General features: G+C 35.7%; 6 protein-coding genes across 10 annotated transcripts; 3 read left to right on the forward strand and 3 right to left on the reverse strand.

The window, feature by feature from the left end:
* Positions 1-20: 20 nt before the first annotated feature.
* Positions 21-1,025, reverse strand: LOC114749677 (RNA polymerase sigma factor sigD, chloroplastic-like; the record flags this gene model as incomplete). Its single annotated transcript, XM_028938220.1, has 2 exons — positions 546-1,025; positions 21-185 (listed from the first exon to the last, which is right to left on the reverse strand). Coding segments are annotated over exons 1-2 (645 nt in total), but the record flags the coding sequence as incomplete, so codon positions are not given.
* Positions 1,026-2,049: 1,024 nt separating this feature from the next.
* Positions 2,050-2,719, forward strand: LOC114749674 (uncharacterized). The gene is made up of 2 exons (XM_028938215.1): positions 2,050-2,114; positions 2,195-2,719. Exons 1-2 carry the CDS (start codon positions 2,087-2,089, stop codon positions 2,494-2,496), a joined length of 330 nt encoding a protein of 109 aa, XP_028794048.1. The 5' UTR covers positions 2,050-2,086; the 3' UTR covers positions 2,497-2,719.
* A 913-nt stretch (positions 2,720-3,632) lies between these two features.
* LOC114749679 (50S ribosomal protein L1, chloroplastic) lies at positions 3,633-7,805 on the reverse strand. Of its 2 annotated transcripts, XM_028938222.1 has the most exons (8): positions 7,346-7,805; positions 6,601-6,780; positions 6,445-6,499; positions 5,244-5,371; positions 4,594-4,677; positions 4,197-4,322; positions 3,960-4,115; positions 3,633-3,885 (listed from the first exon to the last, which is right to left on the reverse strand). In XM_028938222.1, the coding sequence occupies exons 1-7, from the start codon at positions 7,715-7,717 to the stop codon at positions 3,978-3,980; spliced, it is 1,083 nt and encodes a 360-aa protein (XP_028794055.1). In that variant the 5' UTR covers positions 7,718-7,805; the 3' UTR covers positions 3,633-3,885; positions 3,960-3,977. The 2 variants fall into 2 exon arrangements, with proteins under 2 accessions (XP_028794055.1, XP_028794054.1); XM_028938221.1 differs by having other exon boundaries at positions 3,633-4,115.
* Positions 7,806-9,481: 1,676 nt separating this feature from the next.
* LOC114749676 (F-box protein FBW2-like) lies at positions 9,482-13,190 on the reverse strand. Of its 3 annotated transcripts, XM_028938219.1 has the most exons (5): positions 13,092-13,190; positions 12,037-12,317; positions 11,317-11,942; positions 10,145-10,514; positions 9,482-10,036 (listed from the first exon to the last, which is right to left on the reverse strand). In XM_028938219.1, exons 2-3 carry the CDS (start codon positions 12,303-12,305, stop codon positions 11,453-11,455), a joined length of 759 nt encoding a protein of 252 aa, XP_028794052.1. In that variant the 5' UTR covers positions 12,306-12,317; positions 13,092-13,190; the 3' UTR covers positions 9,482-10,036; positions 10,145-10,514; positions 11,317-11,452. The 3 variants fall into 3 exon arrangements, with proteins under 3 accessions (XP_028794052.1, XP_028794051.1, XP_028794050.1); XM_028938218.1 differs by having other exon boundaries at positions 9,482-10,507; XM_028938217.1 differs by having other exon boundaries at positions 9,482-10,514.
* A 3,029-nt stretch (positions 13,191-16,219) lies between these two features.
* On the forward strand, positions 16,220-21,673 carry LOC114749675 (protein RETICULATA-RELATED 4, chloroplastic). The gene is made up of 8 exons (XM_028938216.1): positions 16,220-16,815; positions 17,756-17,824; positions 18,204-18,335; positions 18,455-18,508; positions 18,591-18,635; positions 19,594-19,733; positions 20,964-21,089; positions 21,191-21,673. Exons 1-8 carry the CDS (start codon positions 16,246-16,248, stop codon positions 21,237-21,239), a joined length of 1,185 nt encoding a protein of 394 aa, XP_028794049.1. The 5' UTR covers positions 16,220-16,245; the 3' UTR covers positions 21,240-21,673.
* Positions 21,674-22,453: 780 nt separating this feature from the next.
* LOC114749680 (pentatricopeptide repeat-containing protein At1g34160-like) lies at positions 22,454-24,284 on the forward strand. 2 transcript variants are annotated; one of them, XM_028938225.1, is made up of 2 exons: positions 22,454-23,214; positions 23,335-24,284. In XM_028938225.1, the coding sequence occupies exons 1-2, from the start codon at positions 22,535-22,537 to the stop codon at positions 24,260-24,262; spliced, it is 1,608 nt and encodes a 535-aa protein (XP_028794058.1). In that variant the 5' UTR covers positions 22,454-22,534; the 3' UTR covers positions 24,263-24,284. The 2 variants fall into 2 exon arrangements, with proteins under 2 accessions (XP_028794058.1, XP_028794056.1); XM_028938223.1 differs by having other exon boundaries at positions 22,454-24,284.
* Positions 24,285-24,590: the final 306 nt, after the last annotated feature.

Genomic DNA, 24,590 nt, shown 5'->3' on the forward strand with positions numbered 1-24,590 from the left:
TCAGCAGCAATGGAGGCAACTAGTCCTTGGTATCGCGGAGCTATTCTTTCTCTTGACTCTCTTGTATTACACAACACCTTGTCCAGATTCCTCTCCCTCAAACCTAGAGGCTTCTTTCTTGAGATAGAAAGATTCTCTTCGGATTCTGTGGTTCTTAGCATAGCATTTTCAATCCTTGTTCCCTCCTAGTAATAGGCACCAAAGCATTGTATTCTTATCAGCAATCAGTTAAGTTTAGCTAGAGAATTTGTACTATATTTGAAAAATTCTTAGCACACTTGATCTATATAGAGATAGTGGCCTGAATTAATCATGTTGGTGAACCTAAAAGTGGGTCCCAATAAAAAGTGTCTCATGTTGATTTGGCTAAAATGATAAGTATCATATGGACATAAAGAACAGTTAGATATTTGAACTCAAAACAAACAGAAGGAAGACATATAGATTGCAAAGCAAATTCTAACTCAAACAATTATCTTAAGTAACAAGTGTTATTATGAGCAATCTTCGACCTGCAAGAAATCATATATAAACAATCTCTTTACCTTGAGACACAAACAAAGCTCTGCCTCCTCTTTTGAACTCAAACACCAAGATTTTACAGAGTCAACCAAAATCCTCTGCTCCGGGAAGTTCCTCTTATACTCTTCTCCATCCAAAGATCCCAACCCTTTTCTCCTTTTCCTCCTTCTCTTCCTTCTCACTTCAATTCCCACACTCCCATCACTAACCCCTTCATTATCATCTTCCCCAGGATGACCAACTTTACCAGTTCCAGAAGCTACGGACACAGCACCATTGGCTGCCTCCATGCCAGCAGCTCCGGCCAAAGCAATCGCCTCTGCTGCTTCCGCAATGGGCAGTGAATCACCAGAACCAAATTCCCGCCAATTTTGGAGGAAGACGAGAAGTTGGTAAAGAGGGTTGCAAAGAATGGTGAGTCTTGGATGAAAGAAGTGAAGACAGAGAAATGGTGGGGAGAGTTGGGCTGGGCTTGGGGATGAGCATATGCTAGCTATAGCCATAAAAGAATGGAGCAAAAAAAATGGCTGAGACAAAAACACTTGCAGGTTTTTTCAGAACGAAGACATTTCATTTTCGCCCTTACTGTGAAGATTTTTTTTCTTTGTTAAAAATATAAATATATGTGAGAACCCAGAAGAACACCATACATTTTGGGGCAGATAGAGTAGGAAAGGATAGAAGTGGGAGTAGATTACTCTTTGTGTGGACGTGATTGAAGTCATTTGGCATTTTGTATGACAATTAATTTGAGACCATATTGGTATTTTCTGTTACCACAATCTACATGCATTAACTGTCGATAATTTTTGAAGTGATAATATATTAATACTCAAATTAAACAAAAAAAGAAAACAATATTCTAAAAAGTGCAATTTGGTTATTGAGAAATTTTAGCCATCACGGATTCACGGGGATATATCATTTAATAGTATTTGACCTAAATAATTATTCATTCCACTTAATGAAGAAAGTTTCAAAAAGAGCAATGAATTAGCAAATATGACCAATTACGATATGTATAGAGATGTGAGAATATGAATGCAATAAAAATTATGGATATGGTACCAATAATAAATAGTATTAATCAATACATATTTTTTTAATCAGAAATTAGTACTTAAAATGGGGATTTTCTCAAATATTACAAGCCTATACCTTAGCTTAGTGATAATTCTATGAGGCACCATAAAATTTCGACAAGTGGTAAGCCATATTAAGAATGATTGGGGCTCTGCTTTAATATAGAAGATTACGCAGAAGATTTGAAGGGAGGATTGAGTTAGAATCCTATATAAATGTCCCATTTCCCCCTAAGACCCTCCAGCAGAACTCAAAGTTCAAACCAAAACCATACCTTACAATAACTTATTCCTCGTCTCAAACATATTCGCCATGTTTTCTTCAGAAGGATTTGGCTCTACTTACATGGTTAGATCCTAGCTTCGCGCCACTTCTTGCCCTTATTATGTTATGGTTTACTCCCTAATATAATCTTTACTTTCATTTTCTTCAGACTTGTGGCTTGAAAGTGGACACTAGGTGTAAGGGATGGGATAGAACTATGGGCAAAATATTGAAAAAAATCAAAGGTGCGAACTTGTTTTAAAAACGAAAAAAGGTCTGTTTTTTTTTTCTTTTTTCTGATATTATATTGTGATTGTGATCGTAGGGGTGAGTTATGATTTGGATGCAGAAGAAGGGATGATATATATATCAGGGAAAGTGGATCCACAGAAGATATTAAGGAAGATAACCAAACATGGGAAACATGCAGAACTTTGTTGGATGAAAACAGGGGATGAAAGGGCACATGTCCCTTATGGAGGGATAATGCCTTTGCCTTCTTTGCCTTATGGGACGCCATTGCCATATCATGGAGGACACCACCATGCTTACAACCGCCATTTTCAGCCTCCCCCTCTTCCTCATTTCATGCCACAGCCTTTGCGTTTTCCTCCACACTATTATTAAATCAGATTTGTGGACTCTGCTTTGCACAGAATCACAATGTCTTATGAATGATATGGTGTTTTTTAATATTATAAGAAGCCATGTTATTCGTAGGGACTATGTGCAAGACAAGGGAGCCATGTCTGGTTTAGTTTGATAATGGATAGATTATGTTAGATTAAGGTCTCAGTTAGGGTTAATATATAGGATGCTGTTAATGTGGCATAGGATCGGCAATCTTGTGCATTTTTGTGATACAATGATTGCTTGGAATATGGGTTATGTTTTATAAAACCCATAATGCTGATCATTAGATGGTCTTTTTTTATTTCTTTCTCTGGGAGAGGGAAGGAAACTATCCCTTTTTTCCCTACTGTGGTTCTGGTTACTGTTTAAATATTATGCCAAGTCTTGTTGCTTGAACTTTGTTACTGCGATTATGTTATTTGATTGCTGTTTCCAATCAATTAACTTTATTTTTGGCAAACGCATTGAGGCACGACCAGATTTGATTGTTTTTCTAGATCAGACAAAGAATATCAATTATAAACACATTTACACTAGAAAGAATCCTTTTTAAGTTTTTTTTTAAAAAAAAAAAATATCCTTTGCAATAATAGCTACTCCCCTCCTGATTACAGGGTAGACAAAAATGAGAAAGTTTTCATATGAATGATTAACTGCATTTATAAGATATAATATATCTTAAATAGAGTTAAAATTTGAAAGTTATTAAATTTTAAAGGATAGCTAATAGAGTCTAAGTTTTATAATCTATACATGTTAAAAGTAACTTGTAAATATAACTAGAAGTATACTTTTGAGAATGTGTTCTGTATGTATACATGGTAAGCAGTAGACAGGCGGGGAAAAAAAACCTTTGCAATTCTCCTACCCTTTATTTCCCTCCATTTCTATCATTTATATATTTTGACCGTTAAATAATTTTCAAATAGTTGAGATTGAGATTTAATATCCTATATAAAATTTAAAAAATATATAAAAAATATTTTAATAAAAAGTATCACTTGGATTAAATTTTTAATAATTTAAATTTATTTTTACATATTTTATATTATAAGATATTAAAGTTCCGCTGTTTAAAATTAATATAACGGTGAAAATGAGGCAGTGAGAAGTGGAGAGGCAGGCCACAATGCAACTTAAGGTGATAACGTGCAGAACCAAAATAGCAGGAGCAGCTCAAGTATATCAGAGCTACGTAACAGACAGAAAATCAACAATAAAAAAAAAACAAATACATATAATAAAATTAATGTCGTCTTATTACAACAGCAGCACAAGTCTATCCTTAGCCATTGTCAAAGCCTACGTAGTGTGCAATGTCCCTTACTTTTGGGGCAGGCTATAACGAGAGATAAAACCGCCAGAACATTTCCCTGTTCATCCCTATATGCAAGCAACTTCACTACCATCTTTGAGGCAAGCCAGAAGCTAAGTAATGAATCAAAAAAAGGATTTACAGTGGTGTACTGTGTTCTTCACAGATTTGAGGGAAGCCTATAATCCAACATCTCCCTGATATTTAATCTGATAGAAGGCCCCATTGCTGAGCATATGTGTGCACTTTTCCAGTACACTCCTTTCGCACCTGATGGTTTGTTTGCCTCTACTGATTTCTGTAAAAGCATGACAGTTAAAGGAACTGAGTTTCTGAGTGAGATGGAATGAAAGAGTCAACTTGAGGAAGAGGAACATACTACGGCAGCAACCAAGTTTATCAGAAGATCCTCCTCGGAGAAATCAGCTTTTCCAAAAGGTAGGTGGACAATTCCAGTTTTATCTGCCCTGTATTCTACCTTGCCTTGCTTGAATTCTGATATAGCCTGCATAAAAGGAAATTAACGGAATTTCAGCCAGCAAAGTGAAGTGCCTTTGCAAAATAAAAGGACCTTTTGTTTTGTCAGAAGCGTAACAACTTCAAAGATATTAAAGCCAAGAAGAAAATAGAATATTTTAATCTTAGAATCCAGCAATCGTGTAATTATTTTGCAAGAAAATGATCACCCAAAAACAATACTTGGAAATTTAGACTGAATCCGAACAAGTATACACCTCTCATACCATGAACTAGAAAGAAACAAGTTGATAGTGCACCTGAGGGATGTTGGCAGTCACAGTGCCAGCTTTGGGATTTGGCATCAGTCCCCTTGGACCCAGAATTTTCCCTAGGCTTGCAACCTGATACAATCAATAACATCAGTTAGGAGAATTTCCATCATAAATAGCAACGTTAATGAAATCTTAAACGCATTCATACTTGTGGATGGACAAGTGATAAAACCAAAGCATGCAAAGAACTCATCATAGTAAAGTCCATAAGCAAGAACCCCTCATATCTTGAAGCACGATTAACATCATTAAAATCTAATACGAAGTACAACAGTGCAACATGGTAAAATCTCTTTAATGTGCAAAGCAAAAACTCATTGGGTTGCATCTCATATCATGCCATCAAAGTGTGCATTACGTCCATAAGAGATAAGTACCCAATAAAATGAATTTTACACAAGCATATATTCAGGATGCATTAATGCCACATATGTAAGAAAGTACATTATTGAGCAGTACAATATTCACCAAGCATATGAATCGTTATTTTCAATTTACATTGGAGGACCGGATTAACTGTATTGACCGATTCTAAAGATCACTCCTTGAGACTGAAAATCATGTCAGTTTATAGGTTCTGCACACAAACACAGAAAATTTAGACGCTCATTAGAACCAGACAATCAGAGCTACACCTTAGGCATCATGTCTGGAGAAGCAATTAATTTATCAAAGTCCATGAATCCTCCTTTTATCTGCTCTATCAGGTCCTCTCCACCCACCAAATCAGCTCCGGCATTTTTGGCTTCATCAAACTTCTCACCTATGGAAATGTTTGAATTAAGAGTCAGAGCACCAATAATTGATGATTGAAATACTGGTAGCAATTAGCAGACCTATTAATAAATTCTCAGCCAGGTGCCCAATTCACCCTAAGAATCAAAGGCAACCATCCCATGATTCTCATTCATGAATTTTAACTCAATAATTGAATGTCTCCATTTACTTCGTCAAACCTTTTAAAGCAAATTCCATGTCCTTTAGCAATGTTTATTCATAAACATTGTATTTTAGGAATTGCAATTAAAATGTTCAAAAAAAAAAAAACAGAGAGATATCACTTAGATGCAAGGGGACAAATCATTCAAAAGTTTCTTGCTCACAAAAGACTTTCACAGAAAGATAAATGAAAACGAGGGTCTTCAATCCCTGCCATCAAAAGAAGCCCTGGTTCCATACAAGTTACATATGAGACACCAGAAATAAAAATGGTTTAAACCAGACTTGGCAGACCTGCCCATGATATACATATATCAACTGGACACATTATCCTGTCTCCACGTTTGGATGCATATTACAAAATGTTTCAAACAAGCCAAGGTTTAATACCTTTTCAGACATAAAAATTATTGTTTGATAAAAGGAATTTAATAAGCGAAGAAAGAGACTGAAGCCTGTTGGAGGACCGGATATCCTCAAAACAGACAGACCAAAAGCGCCAATAGGTAAATACAAGCAAGAAATCGATCGGACCATAATGCCTTCCTTTGACTATTACCACAAGGAAACGTAAATCAATCTCGACACCCCTGACAATCCCATGTCAGTGGATTTAACAGACAAAAATGTAAGCAACACGTAAAACTCAAACGGCAAACAATTTATTGGATTTAGGATGTCAATGAAACAGATTAAGATCAGCCACTCCTGGGGCTGCATATTTTATTGAGCACAAACTATTCGCAGATTAATTCATTCCAAAAGAAATTAGGAAATGACAGAAACCTCCTAAAATTTTGCATCTAGTACATTATCAAAATCACATGACCCATCACCCACATAGAAGCAACTGTTGACTTTATTTCAAGCATATAGATAGCCAATTCATGCATGTACCTTGAGTAAGAACAGCCACTTTAACAGTCTTTCCGGTTCCCTTAGGCAGACTTACCTGTTATGGAGTAGATGAAGGTAACACATTTTTGTATTTATTGCAAAATCATGAATCTAGTCTCCAATGTACTACTATATGGCAAAAAGATAAAATCTCACCGTTGCTCTTAACTGTTGATCATTATACTTAGGGTCAATGTTGAGGCGGAAATGAGCTTCCACTGTTTCGTTAAATTTCGTATTCGCTGTTGATTTAACTAAAGATATTGCTGTCTTTAAGTCATACTCCTTTTTATTCTCCCTCAACTTTTGAATTTCCAAGAACCTCTTGGATCTCGTCTGGTAAGCGATAAGAACAACAATTAACCTTAAGATAAAGCAAGGGGGAAAACAAGTACGAAAAAATAAATTACCAAAAAGATTACTTCAATCTACTTAAAAAAAAAAAATCTTCTATGAAAATTTAGACTGTCACTACAAGGAAGGAACTCATGTAGCACATAAACCAAGCACGAGCACAATAACCATACGATTGGATTTGAACCCTAGCTTAGCAATATTGTGAGTGTTACGCAGATGCTACTCTCAAATATCGATCTCCTTTACAGACCTTCAGAACTTACACATTCAATTCCTCAATTAACTAACATGCAAGCGAAAGTGATCCACATGAGTGTTCATTCACCTAAAACTTATCCACAATTGGCTTCAAACATCTATTATGTAGACTGAGAAACTATAGTATAGAGGTTGGCTATAAGATATCAAAAGGAAAATAGGAAATACACGAGGTGTACAACAAATTCACTATATAGGGGCAATGAAATTCGACGGAGCTAATTGAAACCTAACCAATTAAGTCACTCATTCACAAACATCAAGCAAGACAATGATTCACACTTACCCTATCCCTCTTGAGAGGCAATGCAGCCTTCCCCTTCTTAGGCTTGGGCGTGACAGCAGTGTTTACCGGTGACCCATCACCACCATCCACACCCTCGTCTCCAGGCTTCTCGGCAACCTCAACCTCGGCCTCGGCGGCCAAAGCAGCCACAACTATACGATAATTCCTTGACTTAGCTTCCTTGTGCGCATCCACATCGACAAATTTACCAAAGTTCCTTGCTTTCGACTTTAAAACCAAAGGATAGAAAGAGAAAGTCCGAAAAAGAGGGTTGGGATTAAAGCAACGAAGCGATGGAGTGAGGTCTTGAGGGTGGACGGAGGAGGCAGCATGCGTTAGTATGAAGGATGAAGGTGCGGTGCAAGTAGCCATGGCCGAAGGAACAGTGAGTTTCAGGAGGAAGGGATTGTTGCTATGTGCAGACTATCCATATATAAGAGAAGATAAGGAGCCTTATCGTCTAGCGAAAACCCATTTGGCTTCTGCAAAACAAAAATAAATACAATCAGAAAGTAATTTCTCCTCAAAAAATTTGTACACTTATTTATCAATATCAATTTATAAAAAGGTATAAACTATAAAATTTATTGTGAATAACCTATTTTTAAAAATTAGGATACAAATTATTTCTTAATTTTTATTATGTTTTTACATTTTATTTAAAATTCTAAATTAATTCTAGCTTCATGATTTCGAACTTTATCAAAAAGAAAAAACAAATGAATAACAGGAAATTATCTATGACAAAATAAAAATCAAGAATAATTATTGCGTAATATTAAAATATATTTGTTAAAACAGTTGTCACAAATGGTCAATTATACTAGTATATTGCATTTTTTTTTAAGAGTAAAATGCAGAAATGGCCTCAAAATAATTGTTCCAGAATGCGGAAATGGAAGTAATTGGAATTGCATGCCTGTATTTCTAGCCCAAAACAACGCAGCACAAGCATATATCCCAAAAACTGGGGGTTTTGTTTTTTCGGCTTCTTTTACGAAGTTAGATAAACAATCGTTTTTTTTTTTTTTGCCAACTTGATAAACAACTTAGTTAGTTGGCAGAAAAAACCATTTAAATAAACTCCTATAATCAATTCAATAAATGAAAAATTAAATTAGTAGAATTTTTAAAGAAAATTTATTCACATCCAAATAAGGAAATTAAATACAAACAAGTCTCAAAAATATCATCTTCGCAATTTTTTTTTTCAGCAGACATGTTCATAAGTTAAACTTGCATGTTTATAAGTTAAATTTAACCACTTATGTGTAAAAATCAAACTTGATATTCACAAATTGACCCCAACTTTCAATTCGTCCCCATTTGTTGTATGTACGTACTCGTTACAATTGCGAACTAAATTCAACAGCTTTTTCCTTAATCGTCGTTTTTCAAACATCTATAAAAATGAAGCATTAAATTTCTAAACCATCTGCATGCCGTGAGACATTGAGACTGCTTGTATTTTTGCCAAATAACAGAGAAAAACAAAACCCGACCAGACCAGTCGGTTCAACCGGTTGAAACAGTTAGTAATCTGGTCTGGTTTATGAATCAAAAGTTTAAACTGGATTGAACCAATTAAACCAATGTGAACCTGTAAAAACCTGTGTGAATTGATTTGAATAATTATATTACTATTTTATGTTTTTTTTATTCAGCTCTTAATATTTCAGTATTATAAATTTAAATAAATTTTAATAATAATTTTAATATCAATAACTATTAATTTTAGTTATTGGAAAATCATAAAAACCAAAATTCTCAACATTATTGTACTTTATTATCATTACAATCATACTAATATTGTATTTCCTTATATTTTGTTATTAATAATTATTAATATTGTTATATTTTATTATTTTCAACCAAATTATATTATTTTAATATAACCGATTTAATTCTGAGTTTATTCTGATCTAACCCACTATGCTTGAACTACTATCTCAACCAGTTAATGTCTAATCTGATTTTTTTTCCTTCTTAAATAACCTAACAAGTCGCTTAACCAAACCTTGTAGTGTTTGGTTTTGATTCGGTGTTGAAAGTATGAATATTGGGTTGCTCGGTTAATTCGGATAACTAAATGATCACCCCTGGCCCCCATACGGGAAGTCTCGGGAATTTCTTCTCGTCAGAACCAAGCTTTCACCTTTAACCTTCGAGCAATGCCAGAGTCTCAAGTACTCAACCTTTGAACAAGCTCCTAATATTTTACAAACACCCTCTGTGGTGATTGAATGGCCACCAATAATAAGATGCTTCAGATTGGGCATCGTGAAGGCAATCGCCATAGCTTCATCGTCTCTTGGAGGCTCATCTCCAGTATCATACTGATCCATCTCCCTGTGTAGCCTTTCCAGCAGCTTGCAGTTCTTTCATATCAACTCAACTCCAAATGCACCCATGTTCATACAAAACTCACGTCTAAGACAATAACCGACGACAAACTACCGGCAATCTGTTCAATTATGGAATCACTGATTTTGCTCCCAGGGATTATCAGAGTCCGGAGACAGCCCGCACTTGCATGACCCAAGGAAACACATATAAGAAGGACTAAATAATCAGTCCCAATTTTTTTTTTGGGGGGGGGGGGGGAGGAAAGAAAAAGAAAGAAAACAACATAATATTCTGAGGAACTTTAGCATTTCACCTTGTATTCTGGTCTTAACATTAAGAAAATACCTTCAAAGAAAACCATGTCAATCGAAAACCATAAGAATCAAATCAAAAGTTAAATATGTTAATCTAGACAGCAATGAACATATCAAAAGATGAGCAAAATATGCGTACTTTTCGGCAATGAAGGTGAAAATGGACTCAGATTGGAGACCATAAACACCGAGGGTGCGGAGGGAACCAGGGCTTCTGGTGACGAGCATCCAGACCATTCTTTCCAGTTGGTCTGCCGGCTGCAGCAACGTAACCGGCGATGGCAGGTCCATCGCAAAAGGTCGATCTCTTGCCAGCACTGAGGTTGAGTCACTGCTTTGGCCCAAGATTTGCAGACCCTGGGGATCACCGTCACCCTCTCCTGGATCGAAACCTTGCTAAAGATTAGCCCCAGTGTGTCCGGTGATAATTCACCCCACCTTCGATGTTCCAACGCTGCTTCCATCTTTTCTTCTTCCCTTCGTCTCTTGATCCCCATCGCTTCTGTTCTCTATCAACAAAAATTGAAAAAGCTTGTGGTTAGAGTGTGAGAAGAAGAAGAAAGATTTACTTCTTTTTATACAGAAATTGCAGAGCAGTTACTGGTGAATCAGGCACACAAGGTGGCAAGAAGTAAAGTTGAGGGAGGCAACGGGGCGGGAGTTTGCATCATTTTAAACCTCATGAGTACCAAATAGTGCATTTTAACGGGAACCATTTTGGATCTGTATATTGCTTATATCATAAATCTTTGGCTAAATCAGTTTTAGCCCTTTAACTCTACATAAAATTTCAATTTAATCTCTTAATTGTAAAAAGTATATCTTTAGTCTTTTAATCCTAAACTTGTTAACAAAAAATGATGATATTGGGATCTTAAGTATTGATAAAACATTCTTAAATGCTAACATATTAAGTTTAAATTTCAAAATAACTATGATTGTTACAAAAAATTATTATTCAAGACTAATGATTTTAGAATGAAAGAACTAAAAATATACTTTCTAAAATTAGAAAATCAAAATAAAACTTTATATAAAGAGAAATGACTAAATGTATATTTTGGTCTAGATCTTTTTAGCCAAATATCACACTTTAATTTGAACAGTTGAAATTTAAAATTTTTATTCTTAATTTTGGAAATGAGAATTTCATTTTTATGAAAAAAAGTTGTAACATCTAAGATTATTCTCTCCTTTATCAAGGTATGATACATGCTTATCAATAAACTAAAAGAGGTTGGGACTGCGCATATAGTAGGGCTCATGGAGATGGAGAACAATATATTTCAGAATCCTCATTAACTGACTTACCCGCAGAAGGCATAACTTAATTTCATAATTACAATATTTTCCCATGCCACCAGCCATGAGTTGCCGGGTGAGATCCTCATATACCTTGATATACCACGTTCCATTTCCATTTCCTCTGATGGAAGTTATACCATGTTCATTCTATATCCATTTCCTCTGATGGATTGTCTCCTCCATCAAAACAGTTGTAAGCACGCGGCCCCCATACCGTGAGTTTTGGGAACTTGTGCAGACCCAATTTTCCAGCTTCTACATTCTCACACCCCCACATGTCAAAATATTCAAGCTTCGAACAAGCACAGAGTATCTTATGAACACCTTCTGTGGTCATCCAATGGCTAGCAATTTCAAGATGCTTGAGTTTAGGCATTGTGGAAGCAATCGCCATTGCTTCATTATCTCTTGAAGGCTCATCATGATCTCCAGTGTGCCATGGATACATGTTCCTGCACAACCCTTCCAGAAGGGTGCAATTCTTTCCAACCACCTCAAGTCCACGGGCACTTAAGTTCATACAGTAGCTCACATCTAAGAAAGAAATCATCGGAAGCCTTCCTGCAAGCTGTTCCATCATGAAATCACTCAAGCTGCTCTTGGGAATTCTCAGAGTTCGGAGACAGCTCGCACTTGAATAATAGAAAAGGACCAGATAAGAAAGAAAGACCAATATAATTTGTGCTTTTAGGTAAGAACATAAGAATCAAAGTTAGATATGCATACTTTTGTGCAATTAAAGTGAAGATGGAGTCAGATTGGAGACCAGAAACACAGAGGGTGCCGATGGAACCAGAGATTCTGGTGACGAGCATCTGGACGATTCGATCTAGTTGGTCGGGCTGCTGGGGACAGTTGCTCCATTTCATAAGGTCTATCTCGTGACAGAAATGAGGTTCACTCACCCCATCTTGGAGAGACACTCTGCTAAGGATTAACCCTAGAGCCTCTGGTCTTTGTTCATAGCATCTTTGAGATTCTGATCCTGCTTCCATCAGTATCCCTTCCTGTTTTCTCAACAACAACAGATATTTAAAAAAAAAAAAAAAAGCTACACAGAGAGATTGAATTGACCGTGTGTGTAAATATAGGTTTGAGGAGGTACAGTCCAGCACTTATCGACGTTTGTTTTGAGCAATTGTCAAGAAAAGAGATGAAAGCCAAAGAACATAAAACAAATACTGCATTTGAAGTTTGAACAAGATGGACTGAAGCCGTTTTAAAATACAATGGGATACACGGAGTCATATGTTGATCAATATCAAATTTTGAAAGTGAGATATTTAAGCTTCAATTCAATCATTATGAAACAAAACAAAAAACAATGTTGTGAATGTTACAGAATTTCTAATAATCGGGTAAGGAAATCAAAAGGAAGAGTATATGAACACAACTCTGGCCATAAAAAATATATGAACACCAAAAAGCGAGAAAGACCAAGTAATATCTAAGAAAGAGCAAAGAAATTCCCGCCCAGACAAAAGACGAGAGACATAATAGGAAAATTAGGGGGGGAATAGAATATCTAGGAATGTACCTCCCTCTTAAGTTGATGGATTCAATCAATATGTAAAGAAAGTTAGTCTAGTTATCGAAGATTAGAAATACATTCCTCGTAAGGTGACGGATTCAATCAAGATAAGTAAAGAAAATTAGGTTTGCGATCGAGGACTAGAAACTGCATATCACAAATTACTGAGTGTAGAAATGAAGCAGGTACGAGCAAGAAGAGGAGAAGAAAACCCGAAAGAAGGGTTCTGCAAAGACGAAGAGAGAATTACCTGGAAAATTCCTTTACTCAGAATTCAGAGTACGAGGCCGCTCTTCTTTGTCTTCTCTCTCTAACTTCGTCTCTCTTCGCCGGCGGGAGAAAATGTGGAGCAAAGGCGCGAAGAGCTTAATTACGGGCAAGAGCCCGCACCGCACGCCAGCGCAAACAAAAATTGTAGGGGGCCCAAAGCAGCTTTAAGAGTTAACTGGCCTTTCTCCCAGCAGATCGTTAGTTGACTTTAATTCTCAGATATTCATGATTTTATTTATGCATATTTTTTGTGCTATTTTTATTAACTTTATCAAGAATTAATTTAGGAAAGTACAGAAATTTTTTTGAGTGAAGGAAAGTACAGAAATTAACTCGTTATACAACTCATTGCCGCTTCAGCCTTCCTCTCTCTTCGATGTTGATTTTCACCTTAACTTCTTTTTTTTATAAAAAAAATTTTATAAATTGAGCTACCAACCTCCAAACAAAAAATGCTTGGAAAAGTATTTACCAAATGCTGGCCAACAGGACTCTTGAATCAGTAACAAGATTTGAACTTGTAATTTTAAGGATCATGAATCAACTCTTTACTAACTTATCAAACCTTTGTTAGCACTTCAACCTTCTTTTACATCTTATTAAAAATAAAAAAAATTCACATTCATGTAAATGGTTGAACCCTAAACAATATTATCTCGAGTCCTTAATATAAGAGTTAGTTGATTAATTTAAATAGATTAAAAAACTTAGTTGAGTTAGTTTTTTATAATCAACAAATATTGTCTTTCTTAAAATACTCTTACTAATCAACTACTACAAGGATTATCTTAAGAAAAATAGACAAATATGAAAAATAAAATAAATTGAGATCTTATATCAAAAACCGAAGATAGTATGTTATTACTTCGAATATTGTTGATCATTACACAAATAAAAAATTTCACATTGACCAATTCAAATTTTGCTAGTATTTTTGTCTTAATATTTATTCATATTAGAAAATATAGATAATCTAATTATAATTTAAATCATTTGCATATGTATAGAGGAGACAAAGTACTTAAATATTCTGAAAGTATTTATGAAGAAGCACTAGTACTTGACAGTTTTTTTTTGGCTCTTATATATCTTAAAAATTTATTTTCATAACAAAAATACCTTAGTAATTATCCATCATTAAATTTGATTATTAAATCGTACTATTTAACCAGTATTTTTAATGGTCAAACTTAACTGTAGATATCGAAATAAAACTTTCAAAATATATATATTAAAAAAAAATTACTGAGTATTCCTTGGCCGTGTGTGCTTGCAGGACATTGAAGCACTTTGTCCCTATATATTGGAAGCACATCATATGCCGCGTGTGTGTACATACACATCCTCATTCTGCGCATCACGTGGAAGGAATCTGGATCACTCATCGCTGTTTTGGTATTTTATTAGCCTGTTTTGATCCATAAAACTTGCATGTTTTAACTTTAAGCAAAAGTGCGAGGGTCGAACCTTTATTTATTTATTTTTGGACGTATTGACTTACATAATTGATATTTGTCATTATTAAGAATAAGCCTCACTAAGATAATTGCTATTTAGATAATACTCTCTCGGTTTCTCCGATTCAAAATATAAACTAAACTTTTTTAAAAGGGCTATTTTTTTATAAGATAATATTCACTTTTGTCCAAATATTTAATAAAATTTTTCCAATTTTATCCCCATATATTGTCTCTCTTCTTTAATTCATTTATTACATTTTTTTACTTATTCTCTTCATTAATAAGGATATATTAGGAAAAACAAATATATGCCTTACACATTTATTGTTTTAAATTGATTTTAATTAGTTTTTTGATAAATGTAATAGATAAAGTTTAGCTTATATTTTGAACCGGAAACAGTATATATTTTTTCCTCTTCACCACTATTTTCTAACAAAGCCCAAACATCTCATATTTCAGTAGGAAAATCATGCGCCAAGTAAGGAATATGAACATTAATATGTACAAATTTTAGTTTAGAAAATGACAACATTTTAATATTTTATTAATTCTCAACATTTGGCTTGCCTTTTTTATATTTTGTATTAGCCTCTAATTTATCAATCATTCAATAATGGAGTGAGTGTTAAGACTCAATGAAGAGGTCTTTTTATTAGTTATTTTGTTGTTAATGTTAATTATATAAAAATGATCATGGCTTATAACCCAAGCAAATTCTTCCCCACTACTCTTATTATTTACTTTTACCAATAACTTGACGCATTATATTAATTTTTCTAATTATATATAGTTATGTATTTTATATATTTTTATATGAGTTTATAATTAAATGATATTAAACGTTAATAACTGAAAAATAAGACATATGATTATGTATGGTCGTAAATTTTGACATAATAAATATAAGAAATTTAATTTAAATATATTTGGACTCAAAACTCTCAAAATATAAAAGCATTGATTGATTGAGATTCAATACTATATAAATCTGTCGGGAGTACTAATCTGAAATTTTTCACCGAATGAGGACGCACAAATAACTTCCCCTACAGAACCACTTCCACTTGGGGGGAAAAAAAGATGAAAGCGCTGAAATTATCAATATATTATTATTAAAAATATATTATATAAAATTTATATTCAGAGAGTTTAATGTCTCTATTGCTTATTTTGCTTAAATTACGTCTTCGTTATTTAATTCAATAATTTTGATATTATATAAATTTTTATTTGTAGAAATTCATAGGTGATAAAACAGTATTAAATAAAATGAATAAATTCGCAAAAATCGTAAAATTTTATAAATTAATCCCATAGTTTTTACACTCGATAATAAAGATGTGTAATAAATTAAATTATAAGAATCTAATTTAAACATAATAAATTATAAAAAAGCTAGATAAATTATAATGTTGCCGTCGACAAAAATAAGCTGGAACACAGCCATGGGGAGTTTAGACGGTTAACATTCGCGCGCTTGATTGGTCGCCAGAGCCGAGGACCCCCACCTTCTTCCACCACCAAACAAGGATCGCACCAAGCCAAAAACAAAGCCGCCCAAGTCTGATCTCTCCCTCCCTCACTTTTAACAGTCAACAGTCAAATACGCTTATACCGCTTCCCAAATCTCTCAGACTCTCACTATCACCTTCGCTTCCTTCTCTCTTTCAGATGGCCTTCGCTTCCTTCTCCAACCTCTCCTCCCTCTCCTTCTCTCTTCCTTCCCAACCCCATTGTTCCTATCACACCCACTCGTCTCTTCCAAGCCTCACCCTCATCTCCCCCCGTGCAAAACCATCTTCTCATCTCTTCACTTCCAATCTCACTTTTTCAACTCCTATTTTTTCACCTACCCATTTGCTCCGTTTGCCGGCAAGTACCTCCATCTTTTCATCCGGGGACGATGGCGGGAGCATTGGACATGGAGGGGGAGGTGGTGGCGGAGGTGGTGGCAGTGAAGGAGGGGACGGTGAAGAGGAGGACAGAGAACATAACAAGAAAGAGGCTTTGTTGGTGCTTGCGGAGGTGGGCAGGTCGCTGGACAGTTTGCCGAAGGATTTAGCGGCGGCGATCAAGGCTGGCCGCGTTCCCGGTTCGATTGTGGGGAGGTTCTTGGATTTGGAGAAGTCCGCTTTTTTCCGGTTTTTGCTGAATTTTGGAGGGTTTAAGGAGCGGTTGTTGGCGGATGATTTGTTCCTGGCCAAGGTTGCAATGGAGTGTGGTGTTGGGATCTTTACTAAGGTTTGTTTCTCTGAATGTTATTAATTGCATTCAGCTAATTAGACACATTATTCGTGTTTGATGTTTGACATGATTTTTTGAACTCTATGCTTATCAGTTTAGCTGAATTAAATCTCCTTTCTTTGGTCTTTCATGCCTATTCTTATGCTGTTAGATGTTCCTTTTACATGGCACTTATTCTGAGGACGAAGACACTTTCTTTCGTCATGTTTATATTTTATCAGTCACCATCATAAGAATGCTATGTCCTCTGTGTAAAATGAATAGTCTTATAGGTGACTCAACTGATAATGAAAATATGAACCATACAATGAGACTTTTTTCTATCAAAGTGAAAAAAAAAGGACCGAAAGAATATTCATACTAGCCTAAATTGCTCACATTTTGGACGTGTATCTATTTTTTCAGCTAATATTAAACCCACATTTTCAAGTAAGACATGTTATGAATTTCCAGTTGACTGTTCCCTGCAGGTTTGAGACCAAAATTTCTGTGAACTTGATCGTTTTCTTTTATTTTTAAGTTTATTTAAGACAAGTCATGTTAACTCAGGAGATGAACTGCGATATTGTTATGTCACCGCTGAATTCAAATAATTAAAATGTAGTGATGCTTTTGGTCCTACCATTATCATTATCCATACTGAACTGTAGACTGAGGACGCCCAAGTGAAAGAATGTTAAGAACCGAAGTCTCTAGCTAATTGAAGCTTTGCTCCTACTATCTAGAAAATCAATATAATCTTCTCAGTTCTTGTTATTGTGGGGTACTTAGTTTGGCTTATTTTAAGTGATTTTGTGCTGTACGAGGTAAATACAGAATAGAAAACTCAGTTTTGTTTCTTGGTTCTTCTCTTGGAGCTTATGTGCTTCTGAGTGCAGCACTTATCAGACATATTGTCCGTCTGTAATGAAAATTGGGAATCCTGCTTGCCTTTCAGACTGCTGCAGAGTTGGAGCGGCGTAAAGAAAATTTTTCCAAGGAGCTGGATTTTGTCCTTGCCGATGTGGTATGCCTTTCAACAATATCTATACACTTTTATGTCATATAGCATTAGTTGACCAGTGCAACCAAATACACTGTCCAACAAGGTGGATCTAAAAGTTTTCCAGCCTACTTCTCCTCAGGATTGGGATCTCAATGCGTTTTATGGATCATAAATTGAAAAGCAAGGATAAATTGCCCATTCATCCTCAGTTTCCTTTGGAAGATTTGGTCATAATGCTTTTCCAGAAGAGAATTAAGTTTGAAAGACCCAGTTGGTCTGTAAAATTGTTTATAATTGTAAAATGAAAGCATGTAGACAAACGATCACCACAAGTAATGGCTTTTTTCCTTATGAAGCAGATTAGGTGCCATCTAATTTGTTTATTTAATATCTTCAATAGGTAATGGCTATTGTGGCAGATTTTATGCTTGTGTGGCTTCCAGCTCCTACTGTTCCTCTCCGACCACCTCTTGCAGTTAGTGCTGGATCTCTTGCTAAGTTCTTCCATGGCTGTCCTGAAAATGCATTTCAGGTTGCACTCTTGGCAAAGCTTTCCACATTTTGATATGTTTTTATTTTTTGTTTGTAGTTTTGATGAGGAATTTGATCGCGGATACTTGATATGATATGAATATTACATTGATTGAACAGGTGGCCTTGGCTGGAACGTCATATTCTCTTCTACAGAGAATAGGTGCTATAGTGGTATGTTTTGGATCACGTAAAGAATAGCATAAAATTACTTCATCATAGGCATGGGTTTTTATGGTCTCAATCTCTTGTGCAGCGTAACGGAGCAAAGCTATTCGCAGTTGGGACGGGTGCCTCTCTGGTAATTTAACTCTTTTTATATGCATAAATATACCCTTTTAATGTTGTCATAGTGTTCATCGACTGAGCATGGCATCAGCTCTGCCCATTACTGAAAACCTTGCTTCTGGTCATTGCAAGTGGTGTTTCATTCTCTTGGCTGTTACTATTCTGATCTTAACAGTAATAGGAATAAGTCATGGTTAACAATTGTTTTGCCATGTAGTTTAATATGTGTTGTAAGCATAACTTGTTGCCAATTTCTCCTTTGTCATGTTATAAAAGAAAATCTGGCAGCTATTGCACCCTTCTCTCTCTCTTTTTTTTAAAAATGTAGGAAAGCTATTGCACCATTTTCATGGATAATTACTGGTTATCACAGGAAAATTGTCATTTCGCTTTGGAAACTTGCTGCTGCTACCTGGCTCATGGTGTTTTGTGTTAACGTTGTTTGTGCATAGAGCTTATATCAAAAGTATAGAGCTAGAATGCTGAATTCTTTTTGGAAAATAAGAAGAAAAAGAAATAGGTCAGTGGGTCAACAAATTGAATAGATAATGTAAATTCAATTATGAGATCTTGTTTTGGAGACATCTCTTTCTAGGGTACTCTTGCTTCTCTGGAGTCTGGACCATATCATTCATTTGAATCATACAAGTGCACAGTTTTCTAAAAGAACAGTTCCTTTGCAGTTCGATGTCACCCACAATGCTTAATCTTTCTATTCTTTTTCCTGCTTGGCCGATCCTGCTTGTTTGATTAATCTGTATGATATTCTTCATATAGTTTCATTGATTTTAGGTAGAAAGGCTTTGTATACACATCTTGTGATGAACTTCACTTTGAGGCATGAATCACTTTGTCGGCTCTGGGTCACCTATCTAGTTTCGTGATTGGTGTATTATGGCATATATGAAATCAACATAAAGAATATGTAATGTTTGTGTGATGGCATCATGACTGTTGTAGTGCCTTTCCAGGTTGGTACAGGGGTAACAAATGCATTGATTAATGCCCGAAAGGCTGTTGACAAATCTTTTGCTGCTGAGGCTGAGGATGTACCAGTAGTATCGACCAGTGTTGCATATGGGGTTTACATGGCAGTATCTAGCAACCTGAGGTGTGTCATTGCCCAAAACATTCTACTGCAAGTTTATTGCTTCTATGTCTGCTAAATTGTTAACTAAAAAATTAAATCATATTCAAGGAGATCACATCAAGCTGTGAATGACTGACTGCAATGCACCTTAAGAGTTACTGGAGGTCGTAATATGGGTTTAGCCAAGAAAATCATACTTGCAATATTGGATTAATTCTGACCTTCTGAGAGATGTCTTTTCTGTCCCATTGTATAATGCTGATATGAATGAAATAATTGCACTGCTTAACTAATTTGACAAGGAATAGAAATGCTAACCTTCTCAAATGCCATTCTAGGTTTGTCTGGATTGATTCTTAGGGTGCTAATGTACAGGGGTAAAAACATATCTCTGCTATTGTTTTACAGTATCAAGAAAGCAAAAAATATAATGAGCTTGAATTGGCATGCTGGTTTTTTGCCTGTTCACCCCCCCTCCACGATGAATGGGAGTTTTTTTTTTCAGTTATATCCGTTGAGCTGCATTTATAATCATACTCTAATTTTGACATTCACGGTTATTAGAAGGAATCCTATTTTCATATGAATATCTGACTTCTACCAAAAGAATCCCTCAACACATATCTTCAAAAGGGCGTCTTAATAATCGCCTTTGCAACAATGCATATGGATTTTACATGTACCCTAAACCCTCCGTGATGTAGAGGCTATGTATCATGAGAGATTGAATTGTTACTTTGGATCGCGCTTTAAGAGATTCAAATAGATGTGCGGACTAGCTTGTTCATCAAACCCATTATATGAATGCCATATGCTCCGCAACATCTCCCGCGAGGATGTAGAGATCTTATTACTGTGGGATTTGACTTGGTTTTCTTTACACTATTTTTTGTGGCCTTGTATTAAAAAGGGTTCTAGCTCCTCCACCTTAAAGCCGTGGCCTTGTATTAAAAAGGGTTTTAGTTCCTCCACCTTAAGGCTGTTTTGCAAGTTGAGTTCTGTATGCAGTTTTATATAAATTGTGATAAAAAGAGCTATATCAGTGGGATTAAGGTGTAGGGTGGTATTTCACAGAAGTTTGAAGTAATAGTTTGTGCTTTAATCGGTTTAAAACCAAATCTTTGTCATGAGGATGAAAGGTATTTGATAGCTATAATGCTACATGTTTTGCATAGATGAATTGAGCAATGTCTAATTCTGGGTGCATATGCAGAATTTAACAGAGGCTTTGTCTTTGTGGCTGTCTTTTAGGTACCAAGTACTGGCAGGAATCATCGAACAGCGGATTCTAGAACCTTTGCTACATCAAAACAAGCTTATGCTGAGTGCAGTTTGCTTTGCTGTTAGAACTGGCAATACTTTCTTGGGCTCACTGTTGTAAGATTCTTGACTGAACTCATATTATCTTCATATAAATTTTTGCATTCTTCTTTCTTTTCACAAAAAAAGAAAAATGATTACCTATATTCTGTGAATAGGTGGGTCGATTATGCTCGATGGGTTGGAGTCCAGAAAATAAGGGATTGAACATACTGGTTTTCCAACCAAGAAATACAGTATGTGACAATATTTTCATGAGATAAGGATTCAGCCAGATCATTGTATGTAGTTTTTTCATTGATGGAATTCCAGTTAAATTTGTTTTCAGCATGTTGTTGGATTGATTTTTGCTTTCTTGGTAAACTGGTTGTGCAATTTATTTATCAAAATAATGAAGATTGACGAGTGCGTGAGTCTTTTAGATGCCATTATAACTGGTGGTTAGTGACAGCATTTTGATCCTCCATAAACTAGCAGAAGTTGCTAGATGAATTTGAGTCGCACTTTTTTTCTTTCTGGGTTTAGATAGAAAACTGTGGGAATGTCCCTCCTTTGATGATGATGATGATGGATTTGATTGTGTTAGTGTGTAGTCTCTTGTATTGAGAATGAATGGAAACAAGATTGTGGACATTTGATCTCTCTCTTTTTCCTCCTCCCTCTTCTAGTGATTCATTTGTTAAGGAAGACATGGACTCTCGTACAGACTATAGATATGGGGTACATAATGAGTTTATTTTTATTCTAATTATAAGACTTCAATTAAATTTATTTTCTAAATTTATAATTATTTTTTAGAAGTGTCTTTATTAATTGTACGTATTAAGAGGATTTTCAGTGAGAATAATTCCAATACACATAATTATATAAGCTACATTAAGAAAATTAACTTACAATTATTACAAATAAATAATTGAACTATTTTTTTAATACCAGTGAATTAGTTATCTAATTTTTATTATAACAAGGATCCGAGGCAGTATTTAGATATTAATCGATGTGAATTCACCACTTCATTTCATGCCAGAAAGGAAACTAAATGAAAGGCAAGAAGCTTTGAAATTCTCCAAAACTCCAAAAGCTATCTACTCTGATTCTGATATAGTAATTATTTGAATTTGAATTTATAATAGCGATAAAAAAAAAACCAATAGTATTTATTAATTTCGATTTCAAAAGTTAACAAAAAAAGGCACTCATTTACTGCTTTTCATAAAATATGCATTAATTCCTAAAAAAGTTATTTTCCAAATTAAAAAAAGTAACAAAAAAATATTATTAATTTATTTCGTTGGTGAAAAAATATTATTAATGTATTTGTTATATCATGCATGCATTTTTAAAATATATCAATATATTGAACGCATTAAATAAGAATGCCATATTATGGTTTTTCTCGGTTGATATATGTATGGATCCGCCCCAAGAAAGAGCAGCAGTCATCCTTCGGACAGAAAAGATGTAGCTAAATTGGTTTGATCTTCCCGCTTCGATCACATGGAATGGCCCTCCACTTGGACGCCTTGTTACAGAAATGCGCTTCTCTCTATCATGTCAAGCAGCTCCAAGCTCATCTTATTACCACCGGTCAATTCCAGTTCCACCCTTCTCGCACCAAGCTCCTCGAGCTTTGCGCCGTTTCACCCTCCGGCGACCTTTCTTTCGCCTGCGAAATTTTCCGGCTAATCCGAATACCTTCCACCAATGATTGGAATGCCGTTGTTCGCGGCCTAGCGCAGAGCTCTCTTCCCACACAAGCCATCTCATGGTTCCGCACCATGTTGCGGAGGTCCCAAAGGGTGGATGCTCTAACATGCTCGTTTGTCCTGAAGGCTTGCGCGCGTGCCTTGGCTCTTTCTGAAGCCTCACAGATGCATTCTCATATTGTGCGTATTGGGGTCGAAGCTGATGTTTTGTTGCAGACGACTTTGTTGGACGTGTACGCTAAATCGGGTGATCTCGATGGTGCACAAAAGGTGTTTGATGAAATGGGTTTACGTGATATAGCTTCGTGGAATGCATTGATATCTGGGTTGGCACAGGGGAATCGACCCAATGAAGCTATGGCTTTGTTTAACAGAATGAAGGAGGAGGGCTGGAAGCCAAATGAGGTCACTGTTCTTGGTGCACTCTCTGCTTGTTCGCAATTGGGTGCTTCAAAACAGGGTGAAAATATTCACGTGTATATAGTGAATGAGAAGCTAGACATGAATGTGATTGTTTGTAATGCAGTTATTGATATGTATGCGAAATGTGGGTTTGTAGATAAAGCATATTCAGTCTTCAATAACATGAGCTGCAGGAAAAATATTATTACGTGGAATACAATGATTATGGCATTAGCAATCAATGGTGATGGACATGAGGCATTGGATCTTTTGAGTCAAATGGCTTTAGATGGAGTGCCTCCAGATGCAGTATCATATCTTGCTGCATTGTGTGCATGCAATCATGCTGGCTTGGTAGAAGAGGGTGTTAGCTTGTTTGATTCAATGCTGAAGTCTGGGGTGAAACCCAACGTTAAGCACTATGGGAGTGTAGTTGATTTGTTAGGTCGAGCGGGAAGGCTCAAAGAAGCTTGTGATATTATACGCTCTATGCCTATGTTCCCTGATGAAGTACTTTGGCAGACTTTGCTTGGGGCCAGCAAGACTTATGGGAATGTGGAAATGGCAGAGATGGCGTCAAAGAAGCTGGTGGAAATGGGATCCATCAGTTGTGGAGATTTTGTGTTGCTATCAAATATTTATGCAGCTCAAAAGAGATGGGATGATGTAGGGAGGGTGAGAGAAGCCATGAGAAATAGAGATGTGAAGAAGGTGCCAGGATTTAGTTACATGGAAGTAGAAGGTGTATTACACAAGTTTGTAAATGGTGATCAGAGTCACCCAGATTCGAGGGAGATCTATGCAAAGCTGGATGAGATTAAGTTCAGGATTAAAGCCTATGGATATACAGCTGAGACTGATCTTGTATTGCATGATATAGGAGAGGAGGACAAGGAGAATGTTTTGAATTATCACAGTGAGAAGTTGGCAGTGGCATTTGGTTTGATTAGTACAATAGATGGAACACCAATTCAAGTTAACAAAAACCTTAGAATATGTGTGGACTGTCATGCTGTGATCAAGATTATATCGAAGATTTATAGTAGGGAGATTATTGTGCGAGATAGAGCACGGTTTCATAGATTCAACCAGGGTCTATGTTCTTGCAAAGATTACTGGTAAAATAAAATTTTGTTTTTAAGCAGTTTCAATGGAGATTAGGAGCAAATACTGAAGTATTGCTTCATTTGATTGTTTGAAGAAATTGGAACAAACGTTTTTCTCAAAATTGCACCTCGATCTCTGGTTGGCAAGCAGCACAATGACGAAACTGTTTGCAATCGGGACCGATATGTCCCTGGTAAATCAACAACTTGTACTCATAAAGTTCTTATACGTTCTGTCTTGTGTTTTGATGATCAGTTTACCAAAATCTTTCTGCTAGTTTGGAACTAACTCTTGGTCCACTAACAGGAAATTTCACGATTAGCAAACTGCCGAAATTTTGTGA

This window comes from Neltuma alba, unplaced genomic scaffold (genome assembly GCF_004799145.2).
Source record: "Neltuma alba isolate B1F8T4 unplaced genomic scaffold, ASM479914v2 tig00006111_pilon, whole genome shotgun sequence".
In the NCBI taxonomy this organism is placed as follows: domain Eukaryota; kingdom Viridiplantae; phylum Streptophyta; class Magnoliopsida; order Fabales; family Fabaceae; genus Neltuma; species Neltuma alba.

Coding starts and splice junctions, on each gene's coding strand:
- LOC114749675 (XM_028938216.1), top strand. CDS start 16,246: ATGGCCTTCGCTTCCTTCTCCAACCTCTCCTCCCTCTCCTTCTCTCTT. Junction 17,825..18,203: donor ATTTTGTCCTTGCCGATGTG/GTATGCCTTTCA, acceptor TATCTTCAATAG/GTAATGGCTATTGTGGCAGA. Junction 18,336..18,454: donor GTCCTGAAAATGCATTTCAG/GTTGCACTCTTG, acceptor TTGATTGAACAG/GTGGCCTTGGCTGGAACGTC.
- LOC114749679 (XM_028938222.1), bottom strand. CDS start 7,717: ATGGCTACTTGCACCGCACCTTCATCCTTCATACTAACGCATGCTGCC. Junction 5,372..6,444: donor AGTGGCTGTTCTTACTCAAG/GTACATGCATGA, acceptor ACATTTCCATAG/GTGAGAAGTTTGATGAAGCC. Junction 4,323..4,593: donor TGACTGCCAACATCCCTCAG/GTGCACTATCAA, acceptor CCTTTTATGCAG/GCTATATCAGAATTCAAGCA.
- LOC114749676 (XM_028938218.1), bottom strand. CDS start 12,305: ATGGAAGCAGGATCAGAATCTCAAAGATGCTATGAACAAAGACCAGAG. Junction 11,943..12,036: donor TTCACTTTAATTGCACAAAA/GTATGCATATCT, acceptor CTATTATTCAAG/TGCGAGCTGTCTCCGAACTC.
- LOC114749680 (XM_028938223.1), top strand. CDS start 22,535: ATGGCCCTCCACTTGGACGCCTTGTTACAGAAATGCGCTTCTCTCTAT.
- LOC114749674 (XM_028938215.1), top strand. CDS start 2,087: ATGGGCAAAATATTGAAAAAAATCAAAG. Junction 2,115..2,194: donor AATATTGAAAAAAATCAAAG/GTGCGAACTTGT, acceptor TTGTGATCGTAG/GGGTGAGTTATGATTTGGAT.